At 42.8% G+C, this 17,967-nt stretch overlaps 2 protein-coding genes across 3 annotated transcripts in view; one reads left to right on the top strand and one right to left on the bottom strand.

Moving 5' to 3' along the window:
* Positions 1-1,550: 1,550 nt before the first annotated feature.
* Positions 1,551-4,911, bottom strand: HNRNPDL (heterogeneous nuclear ribonucleoprotein D like; the record flags this gene model as incomplete). 2 transcript variants are annotated; one of them, XM_080697450.1, is made up of 7 exons in its annotated part: positions 1,551-1,621; positions 1,923-2,093; positions 2,615-2,729; positions 2,858-2,989; positions 3,280-3,441; positions 3,533-3,701; positions 4,469-4,911. In XM_080697450.1, the coding sequence occupies 7 exons, from the start codon at positions 4,909-4,911 to the stop codon at positions 1,551-1,553; spliced, it is 1,263 nt and encodes a 420-aa protein (XP_080553576.1). The 2 variants fall into 2 exon arrangements, with proteins under 2 accessions (XP_080553576.1, XP_080553577.1); XM_080697451.1 differs by lacking the exon at positions 1,923-2,093.
* An 809-nt stretch (positions 4,912-5,720) lies between these two features.
* ENOPH1 (enolase-phosphatase 1) overlaps positions 5,721-17,967 on the top strand; it is a gene marked incomplete at both ends in the record, with an annotated part of 39,111 nt that continues 26,864 nt past the window's right edge. The window contains one exon of the mRNA XM_080697338.1: positions 5,721-5,804. Coding sequence (XP_080553464.1) covers positions 5,721-5,804 — 84 coding nt within the window. The remainder of the gene's footprint in view (positions 5,805-17,967) is intronic.

The following is a 17,967-nucleotide window of genomic DNA, read 5'->3' as shown; positions in this document are numbered from 1 at the left end:
GGGTAATACTGTGGCTGGCTATTTATAAAGGACCACAGTTTTTCCCTATAGACAAATATTCCCTACAAAAAACCTTAATTATTGCTTATTTAAAATTACATTTTTTTTTACATAGCTATGTAGTACCTGACGCAGAAAAACAATCACATAAGGAAGCATTTATTTGAGGTTTAACATGAAATCATACAAATAAAATTTGTATAAACACAAATCCACATTGAGTCATAACACAGACAGCAAAGGACAAAGTAAAAACAGAAAACTAAATGGCAGCTATATACAGTTGGACAGTTGTGTCTTGTACAGTAGAAAGTCTTTTACAAAATAATCATCTTAGATCAACAGAAGACCAATCTTCAATGTCATCCTGCAAGATGGTTTTCTTTAGCATCTCCTAAAAACAAAAACAAAACAACAATTAGATCTATGCAACTCTGACAACCTTTCAAAGGTCCATTTTCATGAATTGTTTTAAGTCCTCACTTTATTCTTCAATAATTAAAGATCACATGCATATTTACTGGCAAAATGCAATTTGGGTAATTGATAAACTCACCTTGGAGTTCCCAAAATGATATTAAATTCAAAGCTACTCAGAAAAGAATCTGGGAATATAATCTTCCCATATTCACAAGTTAGATTTAAGGCCTACTAGAAGCATCTCTAGTAAGCCAAATAAAATGCTATCACAAATGTGAACCTCCAATGGGTTTATTACAAGAAAAATTGCTTTGTGCATGTGATCTTTAACTTATATCCCAGATTTAAAAGTTCTTGTTTTGGTTTGTAGATTTCACTATTAGCTATAAAAAGAAAAAGCAAGCATTAAATCTTAAAGAATGAACACTTAAAATGAGGCTCCACAATTGAAATACAACACTAAACAGAAGACCAAAATGATTAAGCTGTAAAAAGGCATTTATGTACTTTAACTCCTGTAAAAAACCATTTAAGTTAAGTTTAGACACTTAATCTCCAAAAGATTAAAAAAGAAGCCAAAGTCTGAAGTTTTCCACTTTAATCTTTACGCTGGTACATGAAGTTGGAAGAGACCATACCACAGGACAGCGTTTTCTGGTGTATGCCTTGCGCTCTGCCCGCAACGTGCGACCCCCAGAGATAGACGTGGTCAGGGTGACACACGGCCTGCAATGAAGTTCCCGCTGGCGGGTACAAACAAGGTATAATGTCAGAGTTAGAAGACAACATTCTTGTTTTCCTTAAGTTGTACCCATTTCAGTACTTTACCTGTTAATAGTTCTAAAAATGTTTAATTATTCCTCTAGACCTCCTGGTACACAAAGCAAACAGAAAAACTCTTAAGTTTTTCTGTAGTACTAAAAAAGGTGAGGTAAGACTTTAAAGTTAAAGATCTATAGACACTTTAGGCAAAACAGGCTTATAAAGCAATAAAAAATTAACAATTTAGTAAAAACAGGCTACATATTTTGTTTTTACTTTATTATTTGTCTATTGATCTTTAAATTATATTAGACATTTCTACTGTTTCTTGCATTCTTATACACACCTGTTTTCTCCAATGTCCTCCTTTAGTATGGCTGGTAATTATTTTGGTGATTGCCACCCCCTCGAGATGCTTTGCCGTAAGTGCTTTGTTGACCTATTTTGAAAGAATACAAATTTACTAAAATTTCTATGAAATTTGATTCACAAAAAAATTATCAAATGTGTAAAACTTTGCATGCGAAATATCAGAATTAGTCACTATAAACTAGTCATAAATCATACATCCTAATATTTTATAATATTGCCATACTGTTACTTTAAGTACCTTATGAATAGAATATACTTCAAAAACTTAAAATGATAAATAGAAAACCCATACACAACTTCAGAATAAGAATGTACCCAACATTGAATTTTAATACCATTGTTTATGAAATTAAGTTAAATATTCTTACCACTGTAGTCTGCATATCCCTGTCCATATCCATAGTTCCCATAGTTATACCCAGTATAATCATATCCGCCATAGCCACTATAGTTTTGATCACCACCATAGGCACTATTGTAATTTCCATATCCTTGATCATAATAGTTATTAAATCCTTGGTTCCAGTTTTGGCCCTGACCTGTAACAATGCACAATGATTGTTAGGAAACAACTTCTGACCCCCAATCATGACACAAAATGTTCTTGTCCCTCACTCTGCAAATTTAAAAAGGCAGAATGGACGTAGGTACTGCTTATCTATTCTAGAAAGTAATTTTTCTTGTTATAAGGGGGCAGAAAGTCCAATTGTGCTGGAATCAAGTTTCCTAAGTTTAATGGAAAGCCATTACACCTTCCATTAAAACTGATAATGGATAAGTTGTTCTTAAAACAAGGATGTCTGCCTAAAAAACCTATCACGCCATGGTGTGTCAAGCAGTGCTATTCCCCTACCAGTGATGACACTGTTAAAGTGGCCATTAGTTCAGGTGAAACTAAGATTATAGAAAAAAAAAAAAAAAAAAAGCACCTCCCTTCTCTCCCATCATTTCCCCACATTGGTATAGTTTTAAAATTAAATTAGCTTTGCTTCCTTATGGGCTTTGTCTTCTTTGCAGTATACAGTTTAGGCCATTCAAGCCATTTCCCGAGAATTCTCACCTCGGCCTCGACCCCTAGTACCACCTCTTCCACCAGCTGCAGCACCTCTTCCTCCTTTTTGTTGTTGCTGTTGTTGCCTATATACCTCTTTGGGTTGTGCAACTTTGATTTCACACTAAACAAATTTAAAAAACACAAATAGTTTTCACTAAAGTTCTAACACCAAACCTTCTATTCTCAAGATTATCTTACCAAGAAACAAAAACTCTCTGCTTTTTATAAAATATAATCAAATGGCTTTACCTTCCCAGAACCAATTTGATGGTATCTGCTTTCTAACAATTTCTTTACTGGCTCTTCATCTGTATATGTGATAAAGCAAAATCCTCTTCTTTCATTTGTTTTTGTATCCATGGGAAGTTCAATATTTTCAATCTGTAATCAAGATGGCACTCAAGATCAGCCAATAAATAGTAAAAAAACAAAACAAAACAAAACCTATCTAAGGGTTTTAGAATAGCAAACTCTAATCTGATTAACCTAAAAGAAAAACATCATTCAACAGCATTTTGAACCCAGTCAAAACACTGATTACATCAAAGTATCTGGGTTTTGGCCAAAATAAACTTGACGTTTACTTTTGTTATAACCTAGAACGCAACAATTAGATGAATATTTTTAAGAACATGCCCAATATAAGATACTTGTAAACATTCACAGCGCACCTCTCCAAAGGCTCCAAAATATTCTTTAATTTGCTCTTCAGATGTATCCGGGCTTAATCCACCCACAAAAACCTTTTTAGGGGGCTCTTTCCCTTTTAAAGCTTTGGCCCTTTTGGGGTCTATCAATTTGCCATCCAGTTTATGTTCTTTCAGTTCCAAAACCTAGAAGATAAATTTATTTAATTGACAGCAATATACAAACCCAGATCGATTGTAAAAGTCACAAGAGACTCAATGCAAAACATTTTCCTACCTTATCAACACTAGCAGCATCTTTGAAAAGCACAAAACCAAATCCTCTTGATCTTCCAGTGACTGGATCTGTTTTAATTGTGCAGTCTACAACTTCCCCAAATCGAGACAAATATTCAGTCAGATCTTTCTTGCTTGTATCCCAGCTCAAGCCTCCAATAAACATTTTACTAGAAATAAAAGTGTTTTTTTAAGTTTAGCAGTAACTTATACGCCTACTTCACTCCTGGAATTACACTGTGAAATAAGCAGAGAAACTTACTCAGTGCAAGAAACTTAATATACCTCTACAGACTGTCAACAACAGACCACAAAAACATCTCAAGATTCCATCCAGGGTCACTTACTCTAAACAAGAGGTAAGAGTGCTTTCCACGCAACGTCATGCAAGCAAAACTTAAGACAGGCCCGTAAGATCTGGCCAAGGTTCTATCCAGATTGGGGGAGGGGGTGTCAGCGCGCCAACTTCCTAAACATCCCTCGCGCAACTTTCGTCTACTCTAGTCCTGAGCTGTCAAGCCAAACTCCCAACTAAAGAACTCATCACAATGCTTTGGTCGCTCAACAGTGCTCCAACCAAGAGTTTCCCAAACTCTCCCCAGCAAAGCCGCGTGGAACAGTAACAGACACAATGAAGAGGCGGCGGCAGCTGCAGCATGTGGCGCAGCGAGGCCGGCCCCTCCCCCTCCAGCCCCACGCGGCGCCTGCGCACTCGGGACACCGAAGCCGCCGCCGCCCTCCTCCTCCAACCCCTCTGCCCTTCCCCCACCCTCCGCGGGCCTCTCGAGTCGCCGCCTCCGTCTCACTTTCCCCGTCCTCCCGGGCTGGAGGGGCCCCGTGAGCACGCGGAGAAGTTACTCGGGACCAGGACGGGGCCAGCGCGCGGCTCCCGAGGGGCGCGTGCGGCGCGCCGGGGGAGGGGGCAAGCGTGCGGTACCCGTCATCCTGCTGGTTCTTGCTCGCGTTGATCTTGGATCCCTCTGCGAACTCTTCTATGTTGCTGTACTCGTTCATGTCCTCCATGGCGGCGGAGCTGTCGGCAGGGGTGTGCTGGCGCGCAGTCCGGGTCCCGGCAGCAGCGGCGGCGGAGCGTTGTATGGAGCTGGATTTAAAATGGCGGCGGAAGAGATCCGGGCGCCGCCTGCGCCCTCCCTTTATAGCTGCCCCGCCCGCCAATCGGGAGGGCTGCTGGGCGGTGACGTGGCGCGGGGTCCGGCGCGCCCCCTGCCGGGCGGAGCCGGCCGCGAGCGAAGGGAGGAGCGGGGCGAGCTGCCGCGGGGCCCGCGGCCGCCAATGGGAGATGCTGCGGGAGGCTAGAGTAGCGGGAGCGGAGGGGAACAATGGCGGCGGCACATGGGAGAGCCGGGGCGGGACCTCCATCGCGGCCCTCCCGGGGACGCGGGCCTGGGATGAGAAGAGTCAGATGAGAAAAACGCCGGGGCGGAAAGTCCTGGGGTCGGAAGTCCCGAGCAGCGCCGTCGCTGGCCACAGTCCTTCTTGCCTTGAGAGCCTTTGTCTCTGGCGTCCGGTCCGGCCCACTCCTAGCAAAGCGCCATCAGCCCGCCCTTTGGCGCCCTCGATCCCCAGTGCGGCGCGGCGGAGGCGGCGGCTGCTATCGATTAGCGCCGAGGCCGGGCTGCTCCCGAAAGAGGCGGACTGCGCCCCGCGCTGGCGGCTGGGGCCGGGCGCGCGCTCGCTCGCCGCGCGCACGCGTGTTCTGCCCTCGCGCGGGCTGGGACCCGCCGAGCAGGAGGCGGGAGCGCGCAGGCCGGGGGCGCCCCGGCTCCCCGCCGGCCGGCCCGCCTCGCCTCCCCTACGGCGGCGGGGCCTGGCGGGTCGCTGTGGCTGTGCGGGAGCCGCGGCCGGGGGCGGGGAGGGCGAGGGGCACTCACGTCCCCGGCGCGCCCCTCGCGGGGCTCCTCTGCACGTGCCCCGGGCCGCTCCCGCCCGCTTGGCCAGCCTGCGGGCGGGCGCGCGCGCCGGCTCCCGCGTTCGCGCCTTTGTTCCCGCCCACGCGAGGCCCGTTTTGACGGGCCGCGTTCGAGGCGCCGGCGGCCAATGGGAGCGCGCGCCCCGCCCCCCGCCCGCGGAGCCTGCGCGGTCGGGGCCCCACGTGGTGCGCCGCAGCCCTCGGCCCCCGCGCCGCCGCCCGCAGCCCCTTCCCTCGCGTCGCAGCGTCCGGCCGGGCCATGGTGGTGCTCTCGGTGCCCGCCGAGGTCAGCGTGATCCTGTTAGATATCGAAGGTACCACTACCCCGATTGGTTTCGTGAAGGTGAGGGCGGCCGGGAGCGGGGAAGTGGCCTGCGCCCACCGAAGGCGCGTTTAGGCGGCGCCGTCCGCGCGGGGGTGGCAGCCGCGCGGCCCCGGGGCTGCGGCGCTCCTCCCGGCGCGTCCTCTCGGGGTGCGGACGGCCGATGGAGGCGGTCGCCGGGCGGGCGGGGGCCGGGGCTCTGCCGGCCTCCTGGACACACGGAAGGCGGGAGGCTTGTGCACCCGGAGCTGTGCGGCCGGAGCTGCCCGTCGCCCTTCCCACCGGCGGACGGCACTTGGTAATTTTAAACTCGACGGGGCCTGTGGGCCTCAGCACTGACGATTGAGCTATAGGGCGCGTGTGGATTCCGCTCGTGATTCTCAGATACCCGTGGAAACGGGAAGCTTTTATTGGAAGCGTGCGTCCTGTTAACCAGTTCTCGTGTACGTGCAATTCACGGACTGACGACTTTGCATTGTCAGCCTTCTTTCTTATATGTATTTTAGTCATCTGTTAGAAAAAAATACCAAATGTTAGTATAATTTTTGAAAGAGTTCCTCGGGTCTTCTCTATATTTGGCTCCCAGAGATTGAAAATTTTTCATTTCAGATACTAGTGTTAAGCTAGAGGAAGCTAACCAAGATATACTGTCGGAAAACTCCCATCGTCCAAGAAACTGAGCAGCCTAATCTTTTAATTTTTAACTTTTATTTTTTCGGGTGGGGGTGTGGTATTGGGGATTGAACCCAGGGTTTTCTAATTCTGAGCCCCCCCACCCCCAGCCCCGTTATTTTTTGGTTTTGAAACAGTATCTCACTAGGTTGTTGAATCTTACTGAATTGCTGAGGCTACTCTACTCTGGAACCTATGTCCTGTTTCAGCCTTTTAAGTACTGAGGTTACAGGTGTGACACTAGGCCCAGCTGAAATCTGAGCTTTAAATTTTATTTTTTAAAAAGTACCAGTGAAGAGTGATTTTTCTAGATGTAGGTTATCATAAAATCCATATATACGTAGGACTCCAAATTTAACAACGACTTCAAGTTTTTCAGAAGAACCACAGTACTTTTGACATCTTAGCAAAGGTTCTGAAGAAATCTAGTTGGGCATTTTCTTCAATTTTTAAATCATACCAGAGGCCTCTGCGGAAATTTACAGGATTTCCTAAATGTTGATAATTGTGTCAACCTCCTTTTTTCTTGTGACAGAATATCTGCTTTATTGATTTTCATAGAAAAAAGGGTTCCTAGCCTGGGGTGGTGGCCCACGCTTGTAATCCCAGTATGTGGGAGGCTGAGACAGGAGGATCAAGGTTTGAAGATAGCTTCAGCTACTTAGTGAAGTCCTTTGCAACTCAGTGATACCTTGTTTCAAAATAAAGAATTAAAAAATAGGGCTGGGGTTGTAGTTCTGAGGTAGGATGTTTCTGGGTTCCATCCCCAGTATGACAAAAAAAAGAAATAAAAAAGGGTTCCAAATTTTTATCGTGTATAGTTCAAGGCTCACTAGCTGCATTCTGACCCTCAGAAGACTGGGGGTAATGACAGAAGAGGATCCATATGGCATTAGATATGTGCCATTTTCAGAAACTTGATTTGGGGGATAAGACACCTTTTGCGGATGTGTGGGGAGGTACTGGGGATTGAACCCAGATGTATTCTACCTCCTAGCTACACTCTCAGGCCTTTTTAATTTTTCTCTCTTATTTATTTACTTATTTTTGGAGTATTGGGGATGGAATACAGGGACATTCTATCTCTGAGCTACACCTCAGCCCAATTTTTTATTCTTTATTTTAAAACAGGGTCTCACAGAGTTGCAAGTAGCTGAGCCTGTCCTCAAACTTCTATCCTTCAGCCTCAGCCTCCCAAATGCTGGGATTACAAGCACACCCCGGCGGAATAACCTTACACTGTGTCTTCTGCTAGATGAATTTACGTATTTGTTTGTTTATATATTTTTGTGCTACTGGGGGTGGAACCAGAGGCATTCTACCTGCAGGCTATATTCAGTCGTATTTTATTTTTTATTTGGAAACAAGGTCTTGCTAAATTGCTGAGGCTGTCCTGGAACCTGCAATCCTCCTGTCTCAGCCTCTCAAGTACTGGGATGATTGGCATTCACCACCAAGCCCAGGTTGCTAGATGAATTTATGAACTGCTGCTTAGAATTCTTGTACAGGTGTATTCTGAAATCTGAAAAGGGGGAGGGTGAGCCTGGTGACCTAAGTAAATCATTTTAAGTTTGACATCAGACTCTTTACAAGTTTCAGGCAGGGTACAAAAGAATAATTTAGGAATCTTTAAAGGATAGTTTTTATGTGTATGTGGTATTGGGGATTGAACCCAGGGCCATTCTACCTTTGAGCTACACACCCAGCCCTATTTTTTATTCCTTGTTTTGAAACGGTCTCACAAAGTTGCAAAGGGCCTCACTTAAGTAGCTGAGGCTGGCTGCAAACCTGTGATCCTCCTGTCTCAGTTTCCCAAGTACTGGGATTATAAGCATGTACCACCATGTCTAGCTAAAAGATAGTTTTTTAGAGAGGTGTGGGGGAGAGAAGAGAACACTAACTGAAGGTATATACCTTATGTTCCACACACCATCTTTTTTTTTTTTTTTTTTTTTTTTTTTGGTGGTGGTACTGGGGATGGAACCCAGGGGCCTTCTACCTCCGGACTACACTCCCAGACTTATTTAATTAATTAATTAATTAATTTATTTATTTATTTACTTTTTGGTGGCACTGGGGGTGGAACCCAGAGGCTTTCTACCTCCAGGCTATACTCCCAGACCTTTTTTTTTGAAACAGGGTCTCACTGAGTTGCTGAAAGCCTCACTAAGTAGCTGAGGCTGGCTTCGAACCCATGCGATCCGTCTGTCTCAGCCTCCCAAGCGCAGGAATTACAAGCGTGCACCACCACGCCCGGCTTATTTTATATTTTATTTGAAAACAGGGTCTATTAAGTCAGCAAGGCTGGCTTCGAACCTGCGCGATCCTCCTGTCTGTGCCTTCCAAGTGCAGGGATTACAAGCGTGTGCCACCACACCTGGCTTCCATACACCATCTTAAATACTCCCAGGGAATATCTGAAATGGGCAGATATTTTACTATGAAATCATATAAGTTAATATAATTCTAAAATAATTTGTAATTAGTTTGAAAAGATGGTAAGTTGACTTTCTTCTCCATGCTTCTATATTTTTGAGCTTGTAAATATTTAAGAGCTCATTTGAAGAGTGCTGTGTGATTGTTTCTAGTTGGCCTTCCTCAGCCACACAATATATCTTCTTATTCTGTGGAAAACAGATTAGGTCTTTTAGAATGCCCAGTCAACTGCATTTGAAATTCTTACACAGCTTCTGTGAGAGTGATTTGACAAGTTAATTGATGCTCTCCACACTGAATTACTGGCTAGTTCCACTAGTAGCTCAGCCTCTGCAGCAAGATACTTCTGTATTGTACAGTTGCATGCTTCTCCCCCAGTTGAATTATATACTTAGGGAGAGCCCGTTGTGTCTGTTCCCACACCTTTTTATATTAACTGTACTTATAGCAGTTATGTATTCCAGTTAAATATAATAATGAAGACTGGCAATAGCACTTTTTGGTGAGGTACAGAGCCACAGAAACTCCCCTGAATTGCTATGGATAAAGCAAAATGGTAGAACCACTTTGAAAATCCAGTTTGGTGGATTCTTAGAAAGTTAAACGTATATTTATCATAGGGTGCAGAAGTTCCATTCCTAGGTTTTACCAAGAGAAATAAAAGTACATGTCCACACAAGACCTGAACATGAATCTTCATGGGAGCTTTATACCTAATAAAACCTAGAAACAAACCAAATGCACATCATTTTTAGATGGGTGGAGAGACTAACTGTAGTACATCCCTACAGTGGACTGCTGCCTAGCAAAAAGAACCAAATAACTGGTGCCTGCTTATAATTCCAGCATTTGGGAGGCTGAGACAGGAGGATTGCAGTTCGTGGACAGCCCCAGCAACTTAGTGAGGTCCTTTGCAACCCAGTGAGACCTTGTTTCAAAATAAAGAATTAAAACAATAGGGCTGAGGGTGTCACTCAGGTAGAATGCCCCTGGGTTCCATCTCTAGTACTGCCAAAAAAAAAAAAGTTTTTGTTTAGAAACAGGGTCTTGCTAAATTGCCTGTTTTGTTTTTTATTTTGAAATAGGATCTTGCAAAGAGTTGCTGAGGGCCTCACTAAGTTGCTGGTGCTGACCTTGAACCTGAGATTGTCCTGCCTCAGCCTCCCAAGTACTGAGATGACGCGTGTGCCATTGTGTCTGGATGAACACTTTTAAAAGAGATGCTCAGCCAGGCGTAGTAGTGCACACCTGTAATTCTAGTACTTGGGAGGCTGAGACAGGAGACTCAGGTTGGAGGACAGCCTCAGTAAATAATGAAACTCATCAGCCTAGTGAGACCCTGTTTCAAAATAAAAAAGAAAAAAATAGGGCTGGGGATATAGCTTAGAGGTAGAATACCCCTGGGCTCAATCCCTACCACCTCCTGGCGGGGGGGGCATGCTGAATTACATCCTTGGAACTTCTAAGCAAAGAGCTGGGAGTTGAGCACCGTTTGAGTATGCCAGCGTATAGCCCTGCTTCCTGTGGAATGATATAAGAAACGTTGAGCATGTGAGATACTTAACTCATCCTTGTTGTTGTGTGCACTGTCTTTGTTTCACTAAGGCTCTGAAAAGCTGAATAGTACACCTGGGATTTGAATCAAAATTGTCTTACTCAAAAACTCTTGAGACCACAGTGTTTGGTCTTCCTTAGTTGGATGCTTTATATGTTAAGAAATACAGTTGATATGAGAGCACTTAAGTCAACATAAAGTACCATAAAAGTATTTGGAGCTGGTATGATGGCACATGCTTGTAACCCCAGTACTTGGGAGGCTGAGACAGGGTGATAGTAGGTTTAAAGAAAACACAACCTCAGCAACTTGCTAGACTCTAGCAACTTAGAAAGATTCTGTTTCAAACCAAAATAAATAAAATAGGCTGAGGCCAACTAAAGCTTAGAGGTAGAATGCTCTTGGGTTTAATCCCCAGTAAATCCCGCCCCAGACATATACACAAAAGTATTTGGTAACAAATTTTTGTATACATCACTTGATGATATGTTAAGCTGTGAGCCCTTGGACCAAAATTGTCTTAACTTATTTGAGTGTTTAGTTTTGTAGGTAGTATGTACTGTGAAATTCAAGTATACTCAGAAATTGCTCTTAAAGTACCCTTAGGAAGTGGAGGCTAACTTTCCATTTTTAAGTAAATCAAGTATAGTCATCCTTGTTGTGTGTGTTTCTGCTTCTTCCCTTGAGCATCAGATGAAGTAGTTGTTTGGGGATTAGGTGATGATATAAATGAATAACGTCAAATAGTGTCAAACACTGAGCCACTCAGACTGTAGGAAGCACTAGAGAAGTGAGATTTCCCTGGGAACTGTGACTGCCCCTGTGAGGTGGATACTCTTATTGGATGGAGTGGCAGACAGATTGCTAACATTGTTATTTTTTCCCTTTTTTCTCTCTCTCTTTTTATTGCTGAGCACTTAAAGTTGAAAGTGTATATGATACCATGGAAGTATATAACATAATTCCAACAGTCCAGGATATCATGAGATTATATAGAACCTTCCTAGGTTGTGGTGTTCTCTGTTTAGTCTGTAGCTCTGTCAGTTCATATCTTTCATCCCCAGCTTCTAAGCAACATCAAACAATGGTTTTACTTATCAGCTATTACATCTTCTTTTCTTCTTTCTCTCCCTTCCTTTCTCCTTTCTATCTTTTGTGGTACTAGAGATTGAACCCCCCGCCTCAATGTATGCTAGGCAAGCCCTCTACCACTGAGCCACATCCCAGCCCCCCCTTTTGTGGTATTGGGGATTGAACCCAGAAGCATTCTACCTTTGAGCTGCACCCCCAGCCCAATTTTATTTGGAAACAAGGTTTTGCCAGGTTGATGAAAATCTTACTACTTGTGGAGGTTGTCCTCGAACCTGCAATACTCTTGTCTCAGCCTCCCAAGTCTTGGGATTACTGGCAAATGGCATCATGCCTGGTTCATCCCAGCCCTTTTTAAATAAAAGATTTTATTTTGAGACACAGTCTTGCTAAGTCACTGAGGCTGGCCTCAAATTTGCAATCCTCCTGTCTCAGCCTCCCAAGTATGTAGTATGTATCTTATTTTTGGAGTCATAGAATTTAAAAATTTCTAGAGCAGGAAGGCCTGACTGGGATCATCTAGTTACCATTACAGCTGGCTAATTTTTTTTTTTTTTCCAGTACTGGGGATGGAACCCAGGGGGCATTCTACCTCCAAGCTACACCCCCAGCCCAATTTTTTATTCTTTGTTTGGAAACAGTCTCATTAAGTTGCTGAGAGCCTCACTAAGTTGCTGAGGCTGGCTTCTAACCTGTGTGATCCTCCTGTCTCAGCCTCCCAAGTGCTAGGATTTCAAGCGTTCACCACCACCACTGACACTAATGCCTTCTACATAAAGCTTATCTAGCACATGTATTTTCTTCACAAGGAACACCTCAGCCTTCCTGAGTTGAGGGACACTAGAGAGCACCTCAACATTTTTTTTTTCAGTGCCATTTGTAACAGCAAAATCACCAAAAAATGTTTAACCTCAAGATGTACACATCTTTGGATTAAAAATTTTCATCACTAAACACATGTCCAAAGATGACTTTGCAAGTATCAGGAGTATTGGTTTTGAAGACACATTTTAGTAAGACAGTGTACTAGTATGGAATTTGTAGAAGGTAGTATTTCCAAAGATAGGCTTAGAGACTGCACAGTTCAGGGTTATCATTTTGGTTCTTGGCTCCATCAGAATTAGACTTTATGGCAGCTCTACTTTTTTAAGAATTGACAGGTTCATTGTGATGTGCAGGTTGATAAAGACAATGTGTAAGGGCTGGAGGTTTAGCTCAGAGAATGAGATATTTGGGAAAATTTTGAACAAGACAGAGAAAATAGAAAATACTGCTTCTCATTACTATTGCTTTATTGGAAATGTTAAAGAACTGCCAGGTGAACCAAAAATTTCTCTCCTTTCCCCCTTTTCTGTGGTGCCAAGGATTGAACCCAGGGCATTCTACCTCTGAGCTACCCCCCAGACTGATTTTATTTTTTATTTTTTTAATTTGAAACAGGGTCTCCCTAGTTGCTGAAAGCCTCACTAAGTTGCTGAGGCTGGCTTGGAACCTGTGAACCTCCTGTTGAGATTGCAGGTCTGTGCCACCATGCCTGGCTTCTCATTTTTTAAAGTATAAAATAAATAAATGTATGGGGGGATTGGGGAGGGAGAGACGGGGCCTAGAACTTTTGGGCCCAAGCAGTACTCCTGCCTTAGCATGCACAATTCTTCCCAGCTAAGTACAAAATTCTTTGGGCAAAACCAAAGCAATGTTAGAAATTTTACAAAGGAAATAAGGTATCAGAATCCAGGGAGTTGGTGCTGAGTTGTACTACCTATAAAGGTCTGGATGGTCTTATCTTGGTAGTGAGATTTGATAGACTTGGGTTTGACTTCATACCAATCCTAAATCCTCTTTGAAGCCTTTGTCTATTAAAAATCATTAACTTACAGATAGGTCAGATGGATTTAAGGAAGAGAAATGTGAATTTCTTTCCTTTCTTGCTATTAATAGCGACTAAGACCCTGGGGCAGTCAGGTTCCTTTTCTGGAATTCATTGGAGATACTGATATTCTGTCATTTTGAGCTTCCTTTTAAAATTTTATTCAAGTTACCCCTTGAAAGGATAACCTTTCCTTGTTCACTTGTGATTCATTGTACTTAAATAGATTATAGTTTATCTTTCTTTAATTACAGTTTAACCTCCTTAATGGGATTTAGACTATAGTTCCTTCCTATTAGCAACACACTTACTAATTCATTTGAATGTAGATGATAAAATCTAGAGTGTTCATTCCTAAAGGCTTCAATTTTCTTTCTTTTTTTCAGAGACAGATTTATTAGAAAAGTAAAAAGTACACATTCAAGAGAGAATGTGGAGCTGGTTGTGGTGGCACATGCTTGTAATCCCAGTGCTTGGGAGGCTGAAACAGGAAGATCCCAGGTTCACAGTTGGCCACAGCTACTTAGCAAGGCCCTCTGCAACTTATTGAGACCCTGTTTCAAAATATACGGATGGGAGTGTATGTACCTCAGAGGTCGAATGCCCCTGTATTCAATCCCCAGTACCACAAAATCCCCAGTACTGATGAGAGAGAAAGAGAGAAAGAGAGGGAGAAGGAGAGGGAGAGGGAGGGAGGGAGAGGACACACATATGAATATGAATGTGGGTCACTCTAAAAATCAGAGAGGCCAACAGACTTCAATTTTTTTTTTTTTTTTGGTGGTACTGGGGTTCCTGGAAACCCTTCTACCTCTGGGCTACACTCCCAGACCTATTTTATACTTTTTATTTGAAAACAGAGGAGTCTCTTAAGCCAGCGCAGCTGACTTCGAACCTGCATGATCCTCCTGTCTCCACCTCCCAATCGGGGTGGGGGGGGGAATTACAAGTGTGCACCACCACGCCCGGCTCTTATAACTTTTCTTCAAGGTAAATATTAGGGAAAAGTAAACTGAGATTCAGACACCAGTCTGAATTTCTATCTTTTTTTATTCTCTTCTTTCTTCTTTTCCTCCCTCCCTCCCTTCCTCTGATTGAACCCAGGGGCATTTTCCACCCCTTTTTATTTTTTGTTTTTAAGGTCTTGCTAGGTTGCTGAGAGTCTCACTAAGTTTCAGAGGCTGGCCTTGAACCTTGTGATCCTCCTGTCTCAGTCTCCCAAATACTGGGATTGCAGGTATGTCTATCCATTCTTCCTTAATTCCCTTCCTTCCATGCTGGGAATTGCAATCAGGATCTCACCATGCTAAACATATGTTCTACCACTGTGGTATACCCTAAGCTCCAAATTACTATTTGTGAAAGGGGGTAGAGCAAAAAATTACAACTCACATATGAAACACCCCCACCCTTTTTTTTTTTTTTTTTTTGGTTGTGGTTTTGTGCAGAGGGTAGCTTTCTTTAAAACTTGTAGGGAATTCTTACAATTTTTTGTTTTAGGGGTTTTTTATTTTGGTGGTACTGGGGTTTCTGGAAGCCCTTCTACCTCTGGGCTACCCTCTCAGACCTATTTCATATTTTTATTTGGAAAGAGGGTCTCTTAAGCCAGCCAGGCTGGCTTTGAACCTTCACAATATTCCTGTTTCAGCCTCCCAAGCATGGGGATTACAAACGTGCGCCACCACTCTTGGCTAAATTCTTACAGTTTTATGTATGTAATTGTGATGTATTCTTACTATGCTTTATTAAGATATAAGATCTTATCGTTCAAACATTTTGTTTTATCTCAGATATGTAGTTCTTATATTTAATATACTTATCTTTTTTTGGGGGGGTGGTACTGGGGGTGGAACCCAGAGGCTTTCTACCTCTGGGCTATACTCCCAGACCCATTTTATATTTTATCTGGAAACAGGCTCTCACTAAGTTGCTGAGAGCCTCACTAAGTAGCTGAGGCTGGCTTGAAACCTGTGTGATCCTCCTGTCTCGGCCTCCCAAGCGCGGGGATTACAAGCGTGCACCACCATGCCCGGCTTAATATACTTATCTTTAAACAGAGTGAATAGTGTTTTTCTTATTCAAACTATAATATTATAAAAATGTTTGAGAAAGATGAAACATACTACTTTAGCAAGATTTAAAAAAAAAAAACACTAGGTTTTACTGTTAGCAATCATTCCTTTTCTTTCTGGTGATCAACAGATTAGAAATAAGGCAGATAAGCTTTCCTGTTCTTTTTTGCAACTTCTCAGCCTTTGATTTACCATGAGCTGCCCCCAAAGAACAAAGTTTAGTATTTTTTATTAACTCTTGCCAAGGAAGCTTCTGTTCTCACTTAAAAGGAATTTACCTCTTCATAATTTTCAGTGAATCCAAGTATGTGAGACTTTGCACATCACAGGTGTGATCTGGTGCATCCAGAGCACAGTAGAGGTAGAAGTGATATCTCCAGAGGGCCCTGCTCATTTGCTCTGTGCACCCTCCTAGGGTCAGAGCTTCAGAGAACAAAAGTTTGGGTTAGCTTCACAAGATGTTTTAACATTAACCAACTCATGAAAGAGCAATGTATGTATATTTAAAAACATGATTTGCCAGGTGTGGTGGTGCACTCTTGTAATCCCAGCATTCAGGAGGCTGAGACAGGAGGATGGTTCGCTGCCAGCCTCAGCTACTTAGTGAGGCCCTTTGTGAACTCAGACCCTGTTTCAAAATAAAGAATGAAAAAGAGGGCTGGGGGTGTAGCTCAAAGGTAGAATGCCCCTGGGTTCCATCCCCAGTACCACAAAATAAATTTAAAAAGACAGGATTTATTAAGTTCCCTAATATTGACACAGAGAGCTGATACTTAGTTTCTATATTAAAAAATACATGGGATGGGGCATAGTGGCACATGCCTGTCATTCCTGCTACTCTAGAGTCTGAGGCAGGAGGATTGCAAGTTTGAGGACAGTCTGGGCATCTTAGCAAGACCCTGTCTCAAAAATAAAAAGGACTGTGGGGATGTATTTTAGTGGTAGAGTGCCCCTGGGTTCAATACCCAATACCACAGGAAGGCACATCTTAATCACAGAAAGATATTTAGTGGGAAGGTCACCTGAGAAAGTAACTTTGACCCATTGGAAAAACTTTGCTCTGCACAAGTATAGTCTTTCTTCAGATTTATTGTAGCACAGTTGGTTCACTACCTGGGTGGAAATGGCTCTATTTCCTTGAGGTTACAGTTCAGCCCTTCTGATCAAAATTTGGGCTTTACTGAACTCTGGAGCCATACCCACAGATAACTTGAACTACTCTTAGTCTATTGCATTTAGTTTCTCCTAGTTTTATTCTCAGGATAAACAGCCTCTTAATGTCTTTTTGTAGGGAGTAGCTTTTCATTGTAGAAAAGATACAGGAACATATTGTCATATTGTTTTCTCTTTGTGTGTGTGTGGGTACTGGGGGTTGAACGCAGAGCATTCTACCTCCAAGTTATACCCACAGCTCTATTTTTTTAAAATTTGAAATAGGGTTTCACTAAGTTAAGGACAGCCTCATTAAGTTGCTGAGGCTGTCCTCCAATCTGTGATTCTCCAGTTTCACCCTCCCAAGTATTGCGATTACATCATACTTAACTTACCATATATTGGTTTCTTATAGTGTTATGATCCAAAGAAAACCTTTGTAAACATTTAGATCTATGTTTTCCCAGATTTTGTTATATGCATTGTATGTTTCCTAGAATGATTTTGTTCTATATTCTGTTTGGAACCCATTTTATTTCTTAATTACAGAATGGAGTCAAACCACTTATTTTCCTGTGCCTTTTATTCTCTGGGATTAATGAAATAGTAGCCCACCTATTTTGCTTTTGTGCTTTCTTATTTTCTGGATGAAAAAAAATTTCTCATACTAAAAAAATTTGTACTGTGTGGTTATTTTTGGAAGGGAGGCCTTTTAAATATCTATATTCTTAGGAGAAATCTTTATTACCCATTTTATTCAAAGGAAATGAGTAAATATTATAGCAACAATTTTATTTTTATTTATTCTGTGACTTTTGCATTAAACCAATCACCTGACTATAAAACACATCCATATTTCGAATTCTAAAACATTGTGAGGCAACTTCTTTAATTAGATTTCAGAAATTTTGTGAACCTTAATGGAGCTCTTTCAGTGACTCCTGTTGAGCTGTACAGCATAATACAAATTGCTGCTTGCATAATATCCCCTTCAGCATTTAGTAGTATTTAATCATACTTCCCTGAAAGACAAACGCTCATTTGGTTCTCTAACCTTTTATTATATACTGTTAAGCTATAACAGCAATTAGGCGACTGATGCATTAAAAATATTTACAGAACCAGACATTGTGGTGCACGCTTGTATTAGGAGGCTGAGGCAGGAGGATCATAGGTTTGTAGCCAGCCTCAGCAACTTAGTGAAATGCTCCACAACTTAGTGAGACCTTGTTTCAGAATAAAAAATACAATAGGGCTGGGGGTATAGCTTGATAGTAGAACACCTCTGAGTTCATTCCCCAGTATCTCTGTCTGTCTGTCTGTCTGTCTGTCTGTCTGTCT

This window comes from Muscardinus avellanarius (genome assembly GCF_963383645.1).
Source record: "Muscardinus avellanarius genome assembly, chromosome: 6".
NCBI lineage: Eukaryota > Metazoa > Chordata > Mammalia > Rodentia > Gliridae > Muscardinus > Muscardinus avellanarius.
Note: the sequence above shows the minus strand (reverse complement) of the source record. Positions and strands in the feature narration are given on the sequence as shown.